The following is a 16,834-nucleotide window of genomic DNA, read 5'->3' on the forward strand; positions in this document are numbered from 1 at the left end:
CCAATGAGCCATTTCATTGCATCTTCATTATAATGAAAAAAAACACTGTACTTTACTTTCCATAAGGCAATACACCATCCTTCTACATGAAGTACTATAGCATCAAATGTGTATTCATCCAGAGCAATTCCCCCCAAAATGTATTTTTTTCTTTGTTTGAATAACATTTTGATAAGAACTAAAACTCCGATAATTATTGAGCCTTATAAAAAAATGTATCTCTTGAATCTTCAGTGGGAGCCACGAGACAGAAATAAGGAGACAGACTAACATATTCTTGGTTCTGGTCTTTCCACACGATTTAACAACATTAGCATTATTCTTCTAGTTGTATTAGTGAATCGTAAGTATTATATTATTGCTCCATTTTAACTTGTACAGATTTTACAGCTTATCATGTCACAACACATACTATTCATTTGTTGCCTGTATCAAACAGTCACTCGATGTAGATATTGTATCAGTTGGACAAGCAAACGACCAGATACCGCCCCAGACACAAATGTTCCTCCCTAATTCATCCCTGCTGTCTGCACATCTGTTGCATCACAATCAAATCCCTACAGGCTGCTTTGCAACAGAAGTCCTTCACATCATTTCAACACGCTGTGGCCTTTTAGCCTCCTCTGCCTGCAGAGGGAATACATTCTCCCCACGGCTGATTAAATGCTTCTCATGCCTGCTTTTATAATTGTATCCATGCCCTGATCTTCTGCCAAATGATTATTGTTTACCTTGTCCACTCAAATTGATGTCAACAACAATGATTATTATCATTTCCAAGTGCACAAATGAACAAAAGATGAGTCCGATGATCACAGGTTACCTTTATTTTTCTACTAAAATACATGTTTCATGCAGGTTTTGTCACTTTTCCACAACAGTCAACAAAAACACAATGAAACTAGCACGGAGTCGCCTCGAGCCATTTTGCCGCACGACATCGGGCAAAGACGGATGTTGAAAGTTGTTCATTACAAGGTTTTGTATGTTTGCAGAATCCTAGTGCCTTTTGTAAATAGTGACATCCCAGAGCCAGCTGATCGTACTTGGTCATAATCCTGCAATTGATAAAAAATTATACAATAGTGCTCGTTTGGAAACCCATGCAAAATGTGCTGGAAAAATGGAAAAGAATAAGAAAACATTGCTGGAAAATGAAGGTAAAAAGTCGCCGAAATGCTGTCGACAGAAGTCGTTTGGTGAAGGTTCTTAAACTCTCTCTCTATCACTCTCCTACCAGCTATGTTACAAGCTGGTACAGTTTAGTTGGTCTCTTCATTGATCATTAGCTGGATGCGGCCGGTAAGAAGTAAATGTTTCTTCTCTGTGACCCACAGGAAAGGTTTGTGCGCTGACAGGCGACAGCGGCACAGCTGGAGTTCAGAGAGCGGAGTCGAAGGCAAATGTGAATCAGAGTACCCTGGGTCTCAGGGAGAGACTGAGCATGGAGAAAACTCTTCACTCGACTTTACAAGGCCCGCGAATGATCTTCATATGAAAATAAAAAGAGGTAGGCAAACTCTCTCCACTGCTCAGGAATACGGACACTTTAATAAGATGCAGAGTTGGGTATGAGGTGCTCGGCAAACATGCTACACACATCGTCTGTTTAAAAAAAAGGACAGTCCGGCACAGCATGCTTCGAAATCTACCACCCCCCCCCCTTCTCCTTCCTTGTACAGTTGGTTGCATATCAACACTATTAGGACTTCAATTACGTTTTTTCATGTAAACGGGGAGACAACAAAACACACGAGTCATGCATTATCATCTCCAGAATGTGGAACAACAGTAAACACAGACGAATGTTGCTGCACAGCATATTCAGTTGTGGAGGGTGTGTGTGTGTGTCTGTGTGTGTGTGTGTGCGTATGTGTGTGTGCGTGTGTTTACTTTTAAGGTTGCATGAGAATGTCAGGGAGCTCTGTTGAGTTAAATACACATATAAAGCCACCACGATTCAATGCAGCTTCTTTCCTTTCTTACCACCGGTCTGCATGACATCATTAAGGGTGAACGACATGAAGGCAATCTGCTCGAGTTCGCTCTCTTTGCCGCACTCCATCAGGCACGAGAACTGGTCCTTGTCTCCGTTGTACGCCAGGTCCGAGTAGCCGCTGGGTCCCCTGTGGAAGATCCTGGGCCGGTCCCACCCCGACGAGTGCAGGGGGGACCGGTTCAGATACACGCCCATGTCCCTTCTCCTGGACTTGTTGGTGGGATGCATGAAGAGGAGCCAGGTTTGCGTGTCGGGCGACAGGAGGGACGTGCCGCACGCTTTGCTCTCGGCGTCGTCGTTCGGGACAAACTCTGGAGCCGGGAACCCGATGACGCTGCCCTGACAACCCGTAGGCGGCTCCACGAGCTCGGGCGCCGTGTGGGGCTTGTCAAAATACAAGCCGCTGTTCTCGCTCAGCGCCTCGCACCTGTGACCGCCGTTGTGACGGGCGTTGCAGTAAAGGTGACTCCTGCCCTCGTGGTCTATGATCTCGGCCATTTCGCACTCGCACGACTTCTTTTGGAGCATCTTACCGATATGCCACGTCTGTCCAAAGTCCTCGCTGTAAATGGACAGTGCACGTGGGTACACTGTGAAAGGAATGGGGATGGAGAAGCATCTGTGAGAGATGTAGTAGGCGTAGGCCGGGATGATCAGCCGCCCGTTCTCCAGCTGGACCCCGTGACCCGGACCCACGGCGAACGTGGCCCACTTGTGGATAGTGTCTCCGACCACACTGTCTGTCAAGTCTTTCGCTGGACTCCAGGTTTGCCCGTCATCACCGCTGCTGACACAGCAGAGGCGGGCCTGGTTCTTACCTGTGAGGATCTGCCTCCTCTCCGTGGTGTTGCCCCACACGCAGATGAAGAACAAAAACAACATTTTGCCGTTCTTCTCATACACCGGGCAAGGGTTCATGGTGCGGCGGCTGGGTAGAAACGCTGTGGACAGCTCCTGACTGGGGGACCACTGGAGGAAGATACAAGAAAAAAGGGGACAAGCATGAGATAAGGTGGTCACAGATCCTGCAGAGGGGGTTTCAGAGCCAAGGGGTTAATGAAAGGTGCAGACACCAACCTGAAGGGTCCCGTCCTCGTTCCGCGTCCCTCTTCTCATCACTAGAACCTTGGCGTCCTGATCACAGGGGGAGGACCTCTTCTCTGCAAAGGCGAGGAAGGTGTGACTGTGCCTCAGATAGATGAGAGCCGGGATCCGGTACGTGATCCCACCGGGCTCCTTCTCGAACAAAGTTGTTTTGGCCAGCTCCTCCACGCTGCCACTCTTCGACGCCGTGCTCCCCATGGTGACTCCTGGGGACAGACAACGATCCGGATCTGTGACAGGCGTGTGTGTGTGTTGTGCTCTTGTTGTGGCTTTAAAAGCCCAGAGTGGTGCTCGGAGTTGTGTGATGCATGACACATGACCGCACAGACACACACACCGGATGTAACGCACGGTGCGTGGACCGCGACGAAGCCTCTTACCTTCACTTGTCACTCGTCCCCGTCGATTTGTGCGTGGACGACATCGCAGCGTCTCGTTTCACGCTGAACCAGAGACCTTTGGTTTTCACGACACTGATGCTGTGGGTTCACCGGAAGTGGAGACGTGCGCTGGAGCGATAGGGACACTCGCACGCACTTCCTGGTTGGTCGTGACGAAACCTGGCCAGCAACGTAGCCTGAAGCAACGAAGATTATATTGAATTGTGTGTTTTTCCCGTTGTGATGCTAACATCACAACAGACAAGCTAACTGCTAGCTGAAACAGGAAACGAGTAGCCAGTCTCCCGGTGCACTGTGGTTACCGCTAGCTAGCTAATCGGTTTAAACGAGTAGCGGTGTGACGTAACGTTTTCTCACTAATAATCATATACAAAAACTTGCGTTGCGTGCTGGAAAACTGCAGGATAAACGTAACAATAGCTGTTAAATACCCTTAAATGTTCCAGGCTAGCTCGGCGGTGTATCATCTTATCATCGAGTTCAATCTTTGAGCATTTACAATCCGTGCCCAGCTTCATCGCCCCCTGCCGGACCGGAGGGGGAAACCCTCATTCAGAGCGCTGTTGCTAGGATACGCAGCACCACATTGGCGCTGCAGCAGTTTGTTCAACGCGTGAGAAGCGTAACTAACAAGCGTATAAAAAGTTTTTTTTCCCCTTTCCTCCAGATGAATGGATTTAGATGAGAAATCAAGATGACTGCTGCGTCCTGTAAACTGGAGGACGGACAGAGATATGCGACCAAATGTTTCCCTGCTCGGTCACTGCTCCATAGAAGGAAGGACGGTGGGTCAGATTCCATTTAAAGGAGATAATGCATGCAAAATAACTGGTTTATATGGTCAGGCTGCATGGAAATATCAGCACAATGGCACCGTCACAAAAGAGTAGGCCTGCAGGTTAGTATACTAAAAATAATAATGACTCACTGTTAGTCAACAACCTTTGTGTCGTCAGTCATGTTGTTGAAAATCTTCCTACAATATGACACCAAAAATCAGGTGTGTGCATATACACAGCATTAATAAAGAGTCATGGGTTTCTCAATTCAACACAGTTTAGGCCGACACTGGAGATCACTTCTTTAAGGGTTTGATAATGTGCAGAATCTGGAGACTGTGGATTCAAACATATTATTTCATATGAGAAGACTTCAACAAATGGTTAATTTCAGTAAACATCTGATCAAGTACACGTGTAATGAATCATATGCATTCTTAGCTTTGGTCATAGTCTGTGCAGCAATACCATACATTGTGTATTTGACACTTTAAGTGGATTAACTGAGGACAGAACATCTATGGTCGTTTGTTAATTGTCTGAGATAAGGCCAAAATATATTTTAGCTTCACAGCCTCTCAATCTGAAAAAATCTATCTGAATTATGATCCCTACTTTATCATGTTTTACAGACAAAATGCAAAAGCACATCATCAATGTTTGTATTTTTTTTTTTTTATCTCCGAACAACATCTGCTGACATTATTTATTCAGTTTTATTGCCCTTGCAGGTGGTGGACACTGGCTGGTGGCTTACAGCAAAGCAGAGGAGCAGAGTTACAGTCACGTGCACAGACGGATTAAAGACACTTATAAAGAACATGTGAACACTGCAGTGACTGACGCTCCTCACGGTCACACGTTAAACGGACCGTTCCTCGTAAGTCACTGAACTCTACCAATGTGAAAATTGCCTATTTGACTAAATGTAGCAGGATAAGTTGTCCTCAGGCAGATCTGAAATTATGACAAATCTCCCTTTCCTTTGCAGCTGCGGTTACATTGTGTGAATAAACCCTCTGAGCTGTGCACCGTTCACATCAGTGAACAGGAGCTGGATTCTGTAAGAGACACTTTTCACATTTTAGTTCAAATTATTTGGGCGTCTGTGGGTGAGATGGACTAAATATTTTTTCCTCTATGTGCTCAGGTGAAGCCTGAAGATCTCAAGATGTTCGATAGCGTAGCTTACATCGATGCCTCCGTCAACCTCCTGTCTTTAGGTGATTGTTTTTATACATCATGCAAACCCTGTGTAAAACCCTCTTTTGGAAAAGAGTCAAATTTTCCTGAATCATTTCTCCACAGGGTCTTTCAGCAGTTTCGTGTCTTTACGAGAACTCAATCTGTCTGTAAACAGGATTCACAACATGACGTTTGATGCCTCTGACTTCCCTCATCTCCAGGTGAGATGACTGAGTGAGACTATACAAATTAACCATTATATATTTGTATGATGAATAATCACTGCATTAATACACAACTTGACCTCCCTTTTCAATCCCAACAACAACGGGAGAGTCTTTTACTTTCATCCAACATGATTTAATTTTCTTTGCGCTGCTCCCTCTGCTCGTTTTCAGCTTCTCTCACAACTCCAGTTCCTTCAGAGCTTTTCTCTGATCTGGTGACAAACAAAGGAACCATGTACTGCTAATTAAATCTCTACTGACGCTACATCCTGCATTTCAAAATATAATTTCAAAGTTTAAGCCTGTTTGATGATTGAACCAAGTTTAATCTCGAAGGAGGGAGGGTCTAAATTCATGATTAAGTTGTTTTAGTGCTGGACAGATCAGGAGCCGATGGAGAAAATGTATAAGTGTGTAACATGGGAGCTCGTCACTATAACTCCTCCATGGTTATGTTTATCTTTGTTACTTATTGAAATCCTCAGGTTTTGGATTTGTCCTACAACAGTTTGTCAGCTGATGATTTTGTTTCCGCTGGACGTCTTCCTCGTCTTAAAGTGCTTCATCTGACTGGAAATCAGCTTCATCATCTTCCACCTGATCTGGTATCAACTCAGCTGTTAGTACACTAACTTTTCTTTACAGCATTCTTATTACTTCTTAAAAAAAACTCCTCTACGGTCAGACAACCAGTTAATCAATTAGCTATTTTTGCTTTGATACATTTTTATGTAAATTTAGCTAAAAATTAACATTAACACAAATTAATCCACTTTGTTTTCAACAGTATTTGCTCATTTGATCTGGGGAAAATGTCAAAATCACAAATTGATTCATTAAACTAGAATGGCACGCAGTCGAGCACATACCCCCTTCTGGGCCAGACGGTCCCACACGTCTGTCTGGCTCTTAGAAGAATAAAGAGAAAAAGGATCAAACAAACATTCCAACCAAGAGACAAAGGTGAGAACACGACCTCATAGATCGAGGTAATTAGCATGTGTGGGCTTGTCTTGTTTTTTTTATCCCATCTTCACACACGGGTCAGTTCTGTCAATCACTGCGTTGTGTAGTTTGACAAAAAAGCCGACTTTCCACAGAAAAGCTATTTTTGAAAAACTCTAACATGAGTCACGGAGAAGCTGGCACAACGAAAACATATTTTCCACATCAAAATGATTGAATTCTCCAACTACGGTCGGACACTGCCTCCAGGCTTCTTTATTATATTACTACATGAAACATCTCAAGCAGGCAGCACACATGAAACAATATGTTTTACTATGTCTTATAAGCAAGAATGAATAGTTATATATTCAAACTTTTTTTATCACATAATGATTTTCATTTTTCATAATTTTTTCTTTATCTAATCATATTCACTAGTCATCAATAGGCAATTTTTTTATTACATTTGTATGTATTATAAATAAATCATTATTATTATGCATTGCACATTTATTATGGAATATGTTTTTTACTTGATCAGTGCATTAGTTCTACTTTATGTCAAAACAGTTCATTACAGAAAATGGTAAAAAATTTAAGATGCATTTGTTTTCAAAACAGTTTTCAAATTAACCAGAAGGTGGCGCACACATGTTCCAGATACTCTCTCCTGATCCTGGTGAAGAAAACATAAAGACATATAATACACCTGCTCCACAGCCTCGTATATAAAGTCAAGCAGGGAATACACACACATGCAATAATGTTAAAGTAACTTAATTACTTCAATGCATCATTTATTACTTTTACCGGTTATTAGCTAATGTTCATGAATACACTCTGAGACGTTGCTTAATGTCACTATTTTCTTTTTGTGTGCAGGTCAGCTGCAGAAGAAGACTCACAGTTCAAAGCTCTGGAAGTTCTGATGCTTGATGACAACAAACTTTCCTCTGGAGTCTTCAACAGTCTCAGAAACCTGAAAAGGTCATTATGTGGTTTTATATTTCATATTTTCTGTCAACAAATCTGACTTAAATCGACATTGCACCAAGTTGTAGTCTAAACCTTAGGCCTTTAAAATCAGTTATAATGTATTGCCAATACACTTATTTTGAGAGTCGTAGGATCCAGTGTTATTTTTTATGTGGATTTGTTCATGTGACAAGTACAGTGCAGAGGCATATATATATTTATATATATATATGTCTAAAAATATATTTTGGCCTTTGCTGCATCAAATTAGTCTATTCATCTTTTCTATTCATCTGTTGCAATGGAAATACAACACAAAATCTCTGAAGAACCATTTGAAAAATATGAATTTTTTTTTTCAATTGTCACTTACAGGTTAAAGTATTTAAATCTACAGGGGAACCGCATTTCTGAAATCCCATACGTCCATCCAACGGGGTCTTTAGAACCTGCATCCATTTCTGAAAAGGAACCCGGGGAAGACGAACCTGGTAATTGCTAAGAATCTGCTCGATGTCATTAAGTAAATGATTTAATAATCGGCCTGCGTGTCAGAGTTTCTGCAACATCTGCTGAAAAAACTCTCTTCAAAGCAGCTCACACTGAGCCAGACCCTAACAAGGATGAATCTGTCAAGAGAATCTCGCAGGTAATTTATTCTGCAGTTGGTGTTTGAGATGTTTCATCATGTTTTTACAGCCTGCATTTAAAACCTGTGTGTGGTCCTTCACAAGGAAAACCTGGAGGAGCTCTGCAAGGGATCCAGTTTACCACTGCCAGAGCTTCAGTTCCTCAATTTATCTGACAACAAAGTGCATCTCCTATTTCACATAAATCACTCAACAATTTAGAAATAAATATTTCATGTCTCTCATCAGTGTTTTGTTGTCAGATTTCAGAGGAGGAAGCACTGATGGCAGCCGCTTTATTCCCCATGCTGCGTGAAATCGATATTCACTCCAACCCCCTGACCACACACAGAAGTGGTAACTCTCCTCTATCGACAAATTTATTTAAAAAGAAGTTGTTTCTGATTTTGAATCGCTAAAATCTCCTCCATGTCTTTGTCTTGACACAGGAGATCCTCCCTTACTGACCTACTACCTCCAGGAGAGACTGGGGATAACACTTAAGCGTAAAGAGACACGCAAAGCTGAGAAGATGCCGTTGAAATTGTCCACTGATCCAAAATGGAAGGTTGGACATGTTCTGCATAGTGAATACTGTCTCAATCACAGTATGAAAGTTGAACAGTTATTTTAAAATGCATCTTTTTGGACATTCTGGTATCGCAGGTGGAAGAAAGAATCCCAAAGGCGTCAAAGAAACACTTTCTGATGGACGAGGAAACTGTAAAGAAAACGCCGGAGTGTGAGGGGAAGAACAACGAAGACGGCCCCTTCACAGGAAACACTGACTTCTTTGTCACTCAGGTATGTTCATGTCCGCTGGCATTGATTTTCACATTACTCCTATATGAAATATGAATTATACAGCAATGCATGTTAGAGAAGCGCCTTCACAATTTCTCATTTCATATAGCCGTTTAAATCGGATATAAACATAGAAACAGTGAAACCAAAGAGCCTAGCAGTGATTGAAAAAACACGATAAAACAAAATCCAGACGAACCAGGTCATGGAGGGGAAGAACAGAAAACGCAAGAGAGAGAGAGAGAGAGACAGACAGACAGATGAAGAGAAATAAATGGGGGATGGGGGAGTCCTCTCAATTCAGTAAGCCTTTAAGATCCTCTACTGCTTAGATTTATATTAGTTTGATTGTTTCCTCTCACGCACACAATAGCGAGCTCAAGATAAACAAACAGGGAGCACCCATTGTCGCAAAGTATGTGTGTTATGTGGTTTCCACTTTCTTTGTGTCTTTACTGAATGTTATTTCAAAATCAGGCAGCAGACGTTTCTGAATCTGATGAAAAAGAGACGACAGAGCACGAGGACGCCGCCGTTCCTGAAAAATTCCTCCATTGCCAAACGTTGATGGACGCGAAACCAAACCCCGGTGTGGTGGAGCCCGTTGGTGAGGCCTGAGTAGTGTCACCTGCAGCTGTTTATTTTCTGTACATGTTCATCAAGCCCTGAGGGGGTTGACCATACAACGGCTCCACAGTGAAGAGGAAGATTCATGCTTTTTTTTCTGTCAACAGGAATTCAAACAGCTGTTCGGATGCTGGAACACACACTGAAGACTCTCAATGTTTACGGAGACTCAAAACCAAAATCTGATAGCATCCAGATGCCACACAGAGAGAAAGAGAGAAAGGTTTGATATTTGTGCTTCACAAAAATTCCCTTTCGATTAATGTTGCCGTCAAATTGCAACAACAACTGTAAATAACAAGGAGATGTTTGGACCAGTGTGACTTTAAAAAATAACATTTCTGTACACAGATAAAAGATCTTCCACCTCTGAGACCGGCGAAGCAGCCGGCAGAGAGGGTGGATGAAATGCTCAAGGAAATCAGAGAGAGTACAACGATAAGAGAACTCGCCCTGAGTAAGAACATTTCCGATACATCCCCCTGAGTTGACCTTTCATGAATCAACGCCTTTCTTTCTTTCTTTATGTTTATGGCTCCGTGTCAGCGATAGTTCGTGGCCGGAGGGAATAAGTTCCTCTGAACCTGATTCCCCAAGAATAACTTGAGGGAATTTCTCCAAATCTGGTCCAAAGTTCATTTGGACACGAGGATGAATTGATTTTGGTTTTGCTGGTCAAAGGTCAAGGTCACTGTGACCTCACAAATTTGGTTCAAATGTTCACTTAGAGTCATGGATAAACAAGTTAGAACTTGGTGGTCAAAGGTCAAGGGCACACACATTTTTTTAGCCTCTTGAACATAACATCTCAAGTCTGCCTTAATGGAATTTCTTTGAATTTAGACCAGTTTTCACTTGGAATCAAATATTATAGGATCAATGTGTAAGATTTAGGTGAAAAGGATCTATTAGCTTAAATTAAATATAAAATAATCCTAGTGATGTTTTCACTAGTGTGTTTCATCTAAATTGTAAGGATTGTTGTTTTCTATACCCTAAAATTGGCCCTTTATACTTTTATTCATACAGGGAAAAGGGCCTCCATGTTTTTTAAAGTTGCTCAAACAGGACAAACTAAACACCTTCTGAGTTTCTATGACAACTGAAGGCTACTACAGGTTCTCGTTCATGTTTGGGAGGGGAGGGTGAGGTGAGGAGTATTCAGTTGCAACATGAAACCTCACCACTAGATGTCACTAAATTCCACACACTGAACCTTTAAATGATTTGATTTCAGGGGTCAAAGGTCACAGTGACCTCATATGAGTCTAAAAAAAAAATATCTAGACTGAAACTGCACTCATTGGATGAGACATACAACCGCAGGGTGGATAATTCTCATTTTTCTCCACACAGGCGATGCCATACACGGCACACGTGTGAACAAGCAAGAACATAAGGAGGTTATATCCCTGCTGAGGGACATGGAGACAAAGTACAAGATGCTGCACAAGAAAAGCATTGAACAACTAGCCAGTGTTGAGTCTGACAGAAACAAAGACCTTCATGAAGCTCCACCTCCGCCTGGTCAGACGATCTAATTCATGTTTAGATGTTTAGATGCACTTTTCTTCCTGCTTTGCTGATGGCGGTGTAGACCTGGTGTGTGAGGAACTGAAATCTCCATCTCATTAATACTATGACAGGCATGTAGCATGTAAAATGTTTAAAAACCATCTGGAAAATATTTATACTCTGCCAGATAAAGGTAGTCAATAGATTAACTATCTCATATCTCCTGGTTTGTTATTAGGTATTTGGCTTCATAGGTATCGGACATATATAACGAATGATTCATATATGTTCGTCATTATTTCATTTCCATCAGGCAGGAGCCAGAGCAATGAGTCGAGCAGTTGTTTGTCATTTGTGAGCAGACCTCAGCAGCTCAGTGAGATTTACAGCTCACACGATCATGTCTTATTACAGCACTGGTTGATCTGTTATACATGACGTTCCAACAAGCTCAATGTTTCTTTTTTCATTTGGAGTCATGTTTCAATGTTTGTTTTCGTTGTTCATTCCTCGTTTGATTTCATGCCTCGGTCCTTCATATGATTCCAATTATTTGTCTTCGGCGCCGCTCGCAGATGTGGAATGCGAGTTCAGCCCAGGTGAAATAAATCAATAGGTGCCGTGAAGATGCTGTCATGCGCTATTCCACTTTATTATGGTAAATAAAAGATGCATTGCCTATTGTATAATGTATCCAATGGAATCTGTGGGCCTTGTCAACCAGTGACATAATTCAGGTTTTATTTTGAAATAATTAAAATTTATATTTTCATTTAATTTCAAACGTCATTTAAACCATGATATTAATTTAATATCTAAAAATGTTCAGGTATATTACCTTTTAATTTAGAATTTATAAGACTACTTCTCATCGACAGTGAAGACCCAATATCAAATATTTTGTTTCGAATTATTACAATAACCGACCAAAATGAAACTGGCTATTTGTATAATGACACAAGCACAACTGAAAGCAGTTATTTGGTTGTAATGCAATTTGAAAATCAGTACAGAAAATCCAAAAGAAGAAATAAACATAAAGTCACAGCAACATGTAAAAGAGGTATTTCACTCTGGTGAAGACATTCAGGTCCTGGAAACTCTCAGTGGGCAAACACCTGGCCGTCAGTCTGTGTCTGAGTTTTTTTTCTGTTAACCACGATACTTTTACTGCTCTACCCAGACTCTAGTGAAACTCAAGTAAAGGCCTTCAGAGAATTTAGTTGGAGGCTGTCCTCCAGCCAGTGAGTCCTGGTACGAATTAACTTCTGACAGGAAAGCTGCGTTCAAAGCTGTGATTGTGAAGTGATAATGATTCGTTCTTGAAGCACTCACACGTTGCATGAGTGCAGCGTTTTCATGCTGGCATTATACCGACGTTGTGAAAGAGTTTGTTGTACATGTTGGTTTTTCCACTAACAATGATCAGTCAGAGTAACCACTAATGTAATCCATGCAGACAGAAGGCACTCACTGACCTCATCTCTAACCTCTTTTGTGCAGACTGTTCAAGGCGAGAATGTGGCCTCACAAGACTCCTGAGTAACGAATCAGAAACCGTTATTTCTCAGATGCCAATGTTCATGATATTATAATAAGTTTATATGTTAGCTTATATCAACGTTTTAGATAAACTACAAATTAGCACCATTGACTAATAAAATCCCCTTAGCCCCCAGCTCCTATCTAGCATTATCTTTTTAAGGGCCTGCAAGCATTAGTTCTCATCTCATTCTCTCACCACTACCTTTCTCGGTCAGAATTGAAAGTATAAAGGCAATGGACAACTTGACATTCCCTTAGGAATCTGATTAGGTGATCTGTAGGCTGCACAATCAAATGCTTCAATCTGTCAACAACATGGACGCTACTGTTTTTGAAGATGGACGACATGACTTTTCCCAAAAGTGAAGCCAAAGCATCTTAATAGCCACCTGGTGGCTGGCTGCAGTATGGGTCATAAACCCTGGCTCCTCCATGTTAGCGGATGGAGCATGGACTAAACCTAAAAGTCAAAATACACCCAAATGTATTTTCTCAAAGATGGTTTCTCTTATTAAAGGTATCATTAAGTCTGGTTTTAATAAGTTATTTCATGCTTTAAAAACACAGCGAAACCTCATGATTGACAGCTGAGACTGACTCGCTATTTGTCGAGTGTTTGTTTGGGCGGGACCTCGCTACTGATGCTAACTCTGGCTCCAAATGGCCAACACGGCACTGTCCATTTGTATATACAGTCCGTGGTCAGTGAGATGAGTTTAATTTACTTATTTATGTAAAAATTTATAAAACAATTATACAGCAGTCAGAAGTGTGTTATACATCTTTAATTTTTTTATATTATAATCACACAAAACCTGTGTTAACAGTTGTGTTTCCTTGATGGTGAGAAAAAAATCATCATCATCAAGAGCAAAACACCATAAAAAATCATCAAACTGAGCAACTGATTTTGTGTCGTACATCAAGTGCTAGAGAGATATATTTTTAAATAATCCTGATTTTTAATCCGTAGTTCAACTTTTAAAAACATTGGATACTTCTGGATTTTCCCACATTGCAACCTGATCGTGTCTCTCATCAGAACCTCCCTGTCTGGTGCATGTAGTATCAACACTCCACACCCCAGGTCCCAGGCTTTCTGTTATGAATTTGTCTCGTCTCACACTGAGCCAGGGTAACCCTGATGACATCACAATGACATCATCAATGTTTATTTTTCCCAGCTCCATCCAGCACCACAGGATACATGGTTCTGTTATATCACTATATATCTGCTGGTTTTAGTTAGATAACATTATTCCGTATAGCCAGTAAATGACTAACTTCGTGTCTCAAATTGTTCTCTTTAAGGGCTTTTTGTTCCTTATCTCAGCCAAGGCATTATGTCTTTGTCTGCTCTGTAAACATCACCTTTGCTTTCTGCCCTGCTGATCCTGGTGATTTACACTCACTGACCTCATGGAGGCGTGCATGTTAAACAAGTGAAAACAGTCCACTAATGTGAAAAATCACTTCTACTTTGAACATAATTACACAATCGACACACATGTCCTCCAGATATGGGAAATTACTCCAGAAGTGTTATTTTTATAAAGCACGAAGCTACAGTTACTTCATGTTTCAGAGTGAAGCCAATAGAAACCCATGTCTCTTCATTATTTTTATTGGACCCGTTAATGAACACAGAATAAACGGACAAACAAAAAGGCTCAGTTGTGCTTTTCCTCTTTAACCTCCTTTGCTCGTATCATGAAGAACTGATGAGGTGAGTTATTAAGTGAAAACACATTTTATCCTCGCTGTGATATGACGGAGTCTGGCAGCACTGAGTCCAAAAGCCAAAATAACAAAAGACAGGATGAGGAAAAGCATCAGTGGACTATGTCAGACCTGTGTTAGCCAGGTTCGTTGTTTATACACATTTCCTGTGTATGTTTTTTATCATGTATATTTGAAGGCGGTGCAAGTTCACATCTGGAGCAGTCATCACCGAAATCAAGCCTGAGAAATGTTTGGGTAAGATTTGTTTGACTCTCGCGTTGAGGGCCAACAGTTAAGCTTTGAGAATAACCCTGTGGAGATTCAGACACCAGATTTGGCTCAGGAAGAACAGGCCTGAATACCTCATGAACACTCCTCATTACTCCAGTGCCAAATGAGTTCACTGCAGACTGGACCTATTCATTATTTCCTTTGATGGACAATTGAACTGTAACACAATTATCATGTTATCCTGGACGGGCCCTCGGATACTCTGGCTGACATCTGAAAACAGGTCATTATTAATAATTACAGATTATAGCTGTAAAGTAGTTGCAGGTCCTATTTTACTCTGCGAAACAAAACACCTCACTGTGGTCTGTCGTTAGTAGCTTACAGTCATCACAAGCAAGTGTTTCAAATTTTCACCTTTCAGCCGAACCGCTCGGGATGAGGGGACGAAGACCAAAGTGCTTGTGACACGTACCCCCGGTATTGTCCATGTTTTCCTGGCGAGCGGCCAGCCGCCGGCTAAAGTGATCAGGGCCAACTTAATTAATGAGGGGGCGAGGGTGTAAAAAAACAGAGCCTTTGATAGATTGTGGAAGCATTTTGATGAAGTATAAACTCAGGGGTTCCGCCGAGCACCTTAATCAGCTATGAAAGCAAACACGTCTATCAGACTTAATTAACTTAACACAACTTGGCTCGCTTTGAACCGAAAGGCTGCCTGATTGATTTGTAATGCTTCAGTTGTTCACAAACAATGTACACATGTGGCGAGGAACCTCTCGCTGCAGCAGATGAGGATGCTCGGTTCCGTCTTTAAAAAATAAGTTCGGCCCCAAAAAGATTGTGTTCACTGGAAAGCTTAAATAAAATGATTCGGGTTCATTTCAGAGTCTTTTCTGTAGCATGCATAAATCGATTCAGTATCTTCAAATGTGGAGTATGTGTGATAGTTCCACTGCAGTGGTTGCAGATGTTGTCCCAAGAATCTTATCGAATTCTGTCCAATTTTACATCAGAGAATCAGATGTCATGCGTTTTTGCCAAGTGAAAAAGAAGTAAATTACATTTTTCTGTGTTGAATCATGAACACTAATGATACTTTTTACAACTCTGTAATTATTTAACTTAATGTTTCACTAAATAACGTAACACAACACAGAGATGAAAGCAGCAAAAAGAACCATTTCAAGGTCTTTTCCTTGTCTTGCATGAACTGATCGGTGTTCCCTGACCCAGTCACAAAGAACTTGACATGCAGAGGCGGGAGAAAAGCAAAAGAGAGTTGTTAATATCATAATAATGGCCGAGAGGTGCCTCCCATCCTGAGCTGGGTCGTGACCCTTTGACATTTTCTTCACTTCGGACTGAATCCGTGCTACAGTGGCAGCAGGGTGGAGTGCACATGCACAGAGAGCCGAGCGGCTGCTTGATTTATACCTACTGACTGCCCCCAGCTGTTCCAATTGCCAGAGCCAAGAGTAAGCATGCATAGCTCAATTGGCCCGTGAGACGAATTTAAAAATGTGGACACAGAGGAAATTCCATTTTAATAAAATGACAATTGTAAAAAAAATGCACAGCCAGATACAACATTGTTAGTTCAAAAATAAAAAAAAAAGAACATTTAATATCCATCATTTTAACGACCTGCATGGGAAACTGACCACGTGAAAATGTTAATCACTAATTTATGTTGGCAGGAGGGAAGTAGAACACCCCTCCTTTGAGCCCTTTTGACTGGAACGGACCACTTTGGACAACTAAGGCTGTTGTAAACTGTCAGGTTCGGCAGCGTACACAAAAATATTTGAGTAATGAAGGCGTGCAGGGGGGGAAGCGCGTTTGTTTCAAAATATTGTTTCATGCCCTCGGGGAGAGACGGACAGAGCTGTCTGGCTGCAAAGTGTGAAAGAAACACAATGAGTCATTGTGGACGGGGACGGAGGGAGCACATCGGGAGTTCACAGAGGAGGGAAGCGATATTGTTCCGACGCACCCGCTCAGCACACCGACTGAGTCATGGGAACCACAGGGAGAACTTGACACCTGTTGATCAAACGGGCCTGTGGACAAAAAACGTCAACAAACCTTTCCACAAGCAGGTTATTTGACTACTGGGATGTTATGTGAACGTATAAAT

General features: G+C 41.7%; 2 protein-coding genes across 2 annotated transcripts; one reads left to right on the top strand and one right to left on the bottom strand.

Moving 5' to 3' along the window:
* Positions 1 to 812: 812 nt before the first annotated feature.
* neu3.1 (sialidase 3 (membrane sialidase), tandem duplicate 1) lies at positions 813 to 3,986 on the bottom strand. Its single transcript, XM_061086590.1, has 4 exons — positions 3,939 to 3,986; positions 3,487 to 3,683; positions 3,080 to 3,312; positions 813 to 2,971 (listed from the first exon to the last, which is right to left on the bottom strand). Exons 3-4 carry the CDS (start codon positions 3,302 to 3,304, stop codon positions 1,964 to 1,966), a joined length of 1,233 nt encoding a protein of 410 aa, XP_060942573.1. The 5' UTR covers positions 3,305 to 3,312; positions 3,487 to 3,683; positions 3,939 to 3,986; the 3' UTR covers positions 813 to 1,963.
* Positions 3,987 to 4,128: 142 nt separating this feature from the next.
* On the top strand, positions 4,129 to 11,859 carry xrra1 (X-ray radiation resistance associated 1). The gene is made up of 17 exons (XM_061086591.1): positions 4,129 to 4,292; positions 5,018 to 5,166; positions 5,278 to 5,349; positions 5,437 to 5,509; positions 5,595 to 5,692; positions 6,184 to 6,317; positions 7,529 to 7,633; positions 7,997 to 8,112; positions 8,218 to 8,270; positions 8,356 to 8,433; positions 8,514 to 8,607; positions 8,700 to 8,818; positions 8,917 to 9,054; positions 9,532 to 9,661; positions 9,789 to 9,904; positions 10,033 to 10,138; positions 11,038 to 11,859. Exons 1-17 carry the CDS (start codon positions 4,202 to 4,204, stop codon positions 11,220 to 11,222), a joined length of 1,857 nt encoding a protein of 618 aa, XP_060942574.1. The 5' UTR covers positions 4,129 to 4,201; the 3' UTR covers positions 11,223 to 11,859.
* The last annotated feature ends 4,975 nt before the right edge of the window (positions 11,860 to 16,834 follow it).

Source organism: Limanda limanda, chromosome 14, assembly GCF_963576545.1.
Source record: "Limanda limanda chromosome 14, fLimLim1.1, whole genome shotgun sequence".
In the NCBI taxonomy this organism is placed as follows: domain Eukaryota; kingdom Metazoa; phylum Chordata; class Actinopteri; order Pleuronectiformes; family Pleuronectidae; genus Limanda; species Limanda limanda.

What these genes read in the sequence shown, in the direction of transcription:
- xrra1 (XM_061086591.1), top strand. Translation starts at nt 4,202, where the DNA reads ATGACTGCTGCGTCCTGTAAACTGGAGGACGGACAGAGATATGCGACC. An exon ending in TCAATTTATCTGACAACAAA is followed by an intron (nt 8,434 to 8,513) that starts GTGCATCTCCTA and finishes TTTTGTTGTCAG; the next exon opens with ATTTCAGAGGAGGAAGCACT. An exon ending in CCTGACCACACACAGAAGTG is followed by an intron (nt 8,608 to 8,699) that starts GTAACTCTCCTC and finishes GTCTTGACACAG; the next exon opens with GAGATCCTCCCTTACTGACC.
- neu3.1 (XM_061086590.1), bottom strand. Translation starts at nt 3,304, where the DNA reads ATGGGGAGCACGGCGTCGAAGAGTGGCAGCGTGGAGGAGCTGGCCAAA. An exon ending in ACGAGGACGGGACCCTTCAG is followed by an intron (nt 2,972 to 3,079) that starts GTTGGTGTCTGC and finishes ATCTTCCTCCAG; the next exon opens with TGGTCCCCCAGTCAGGAGCT.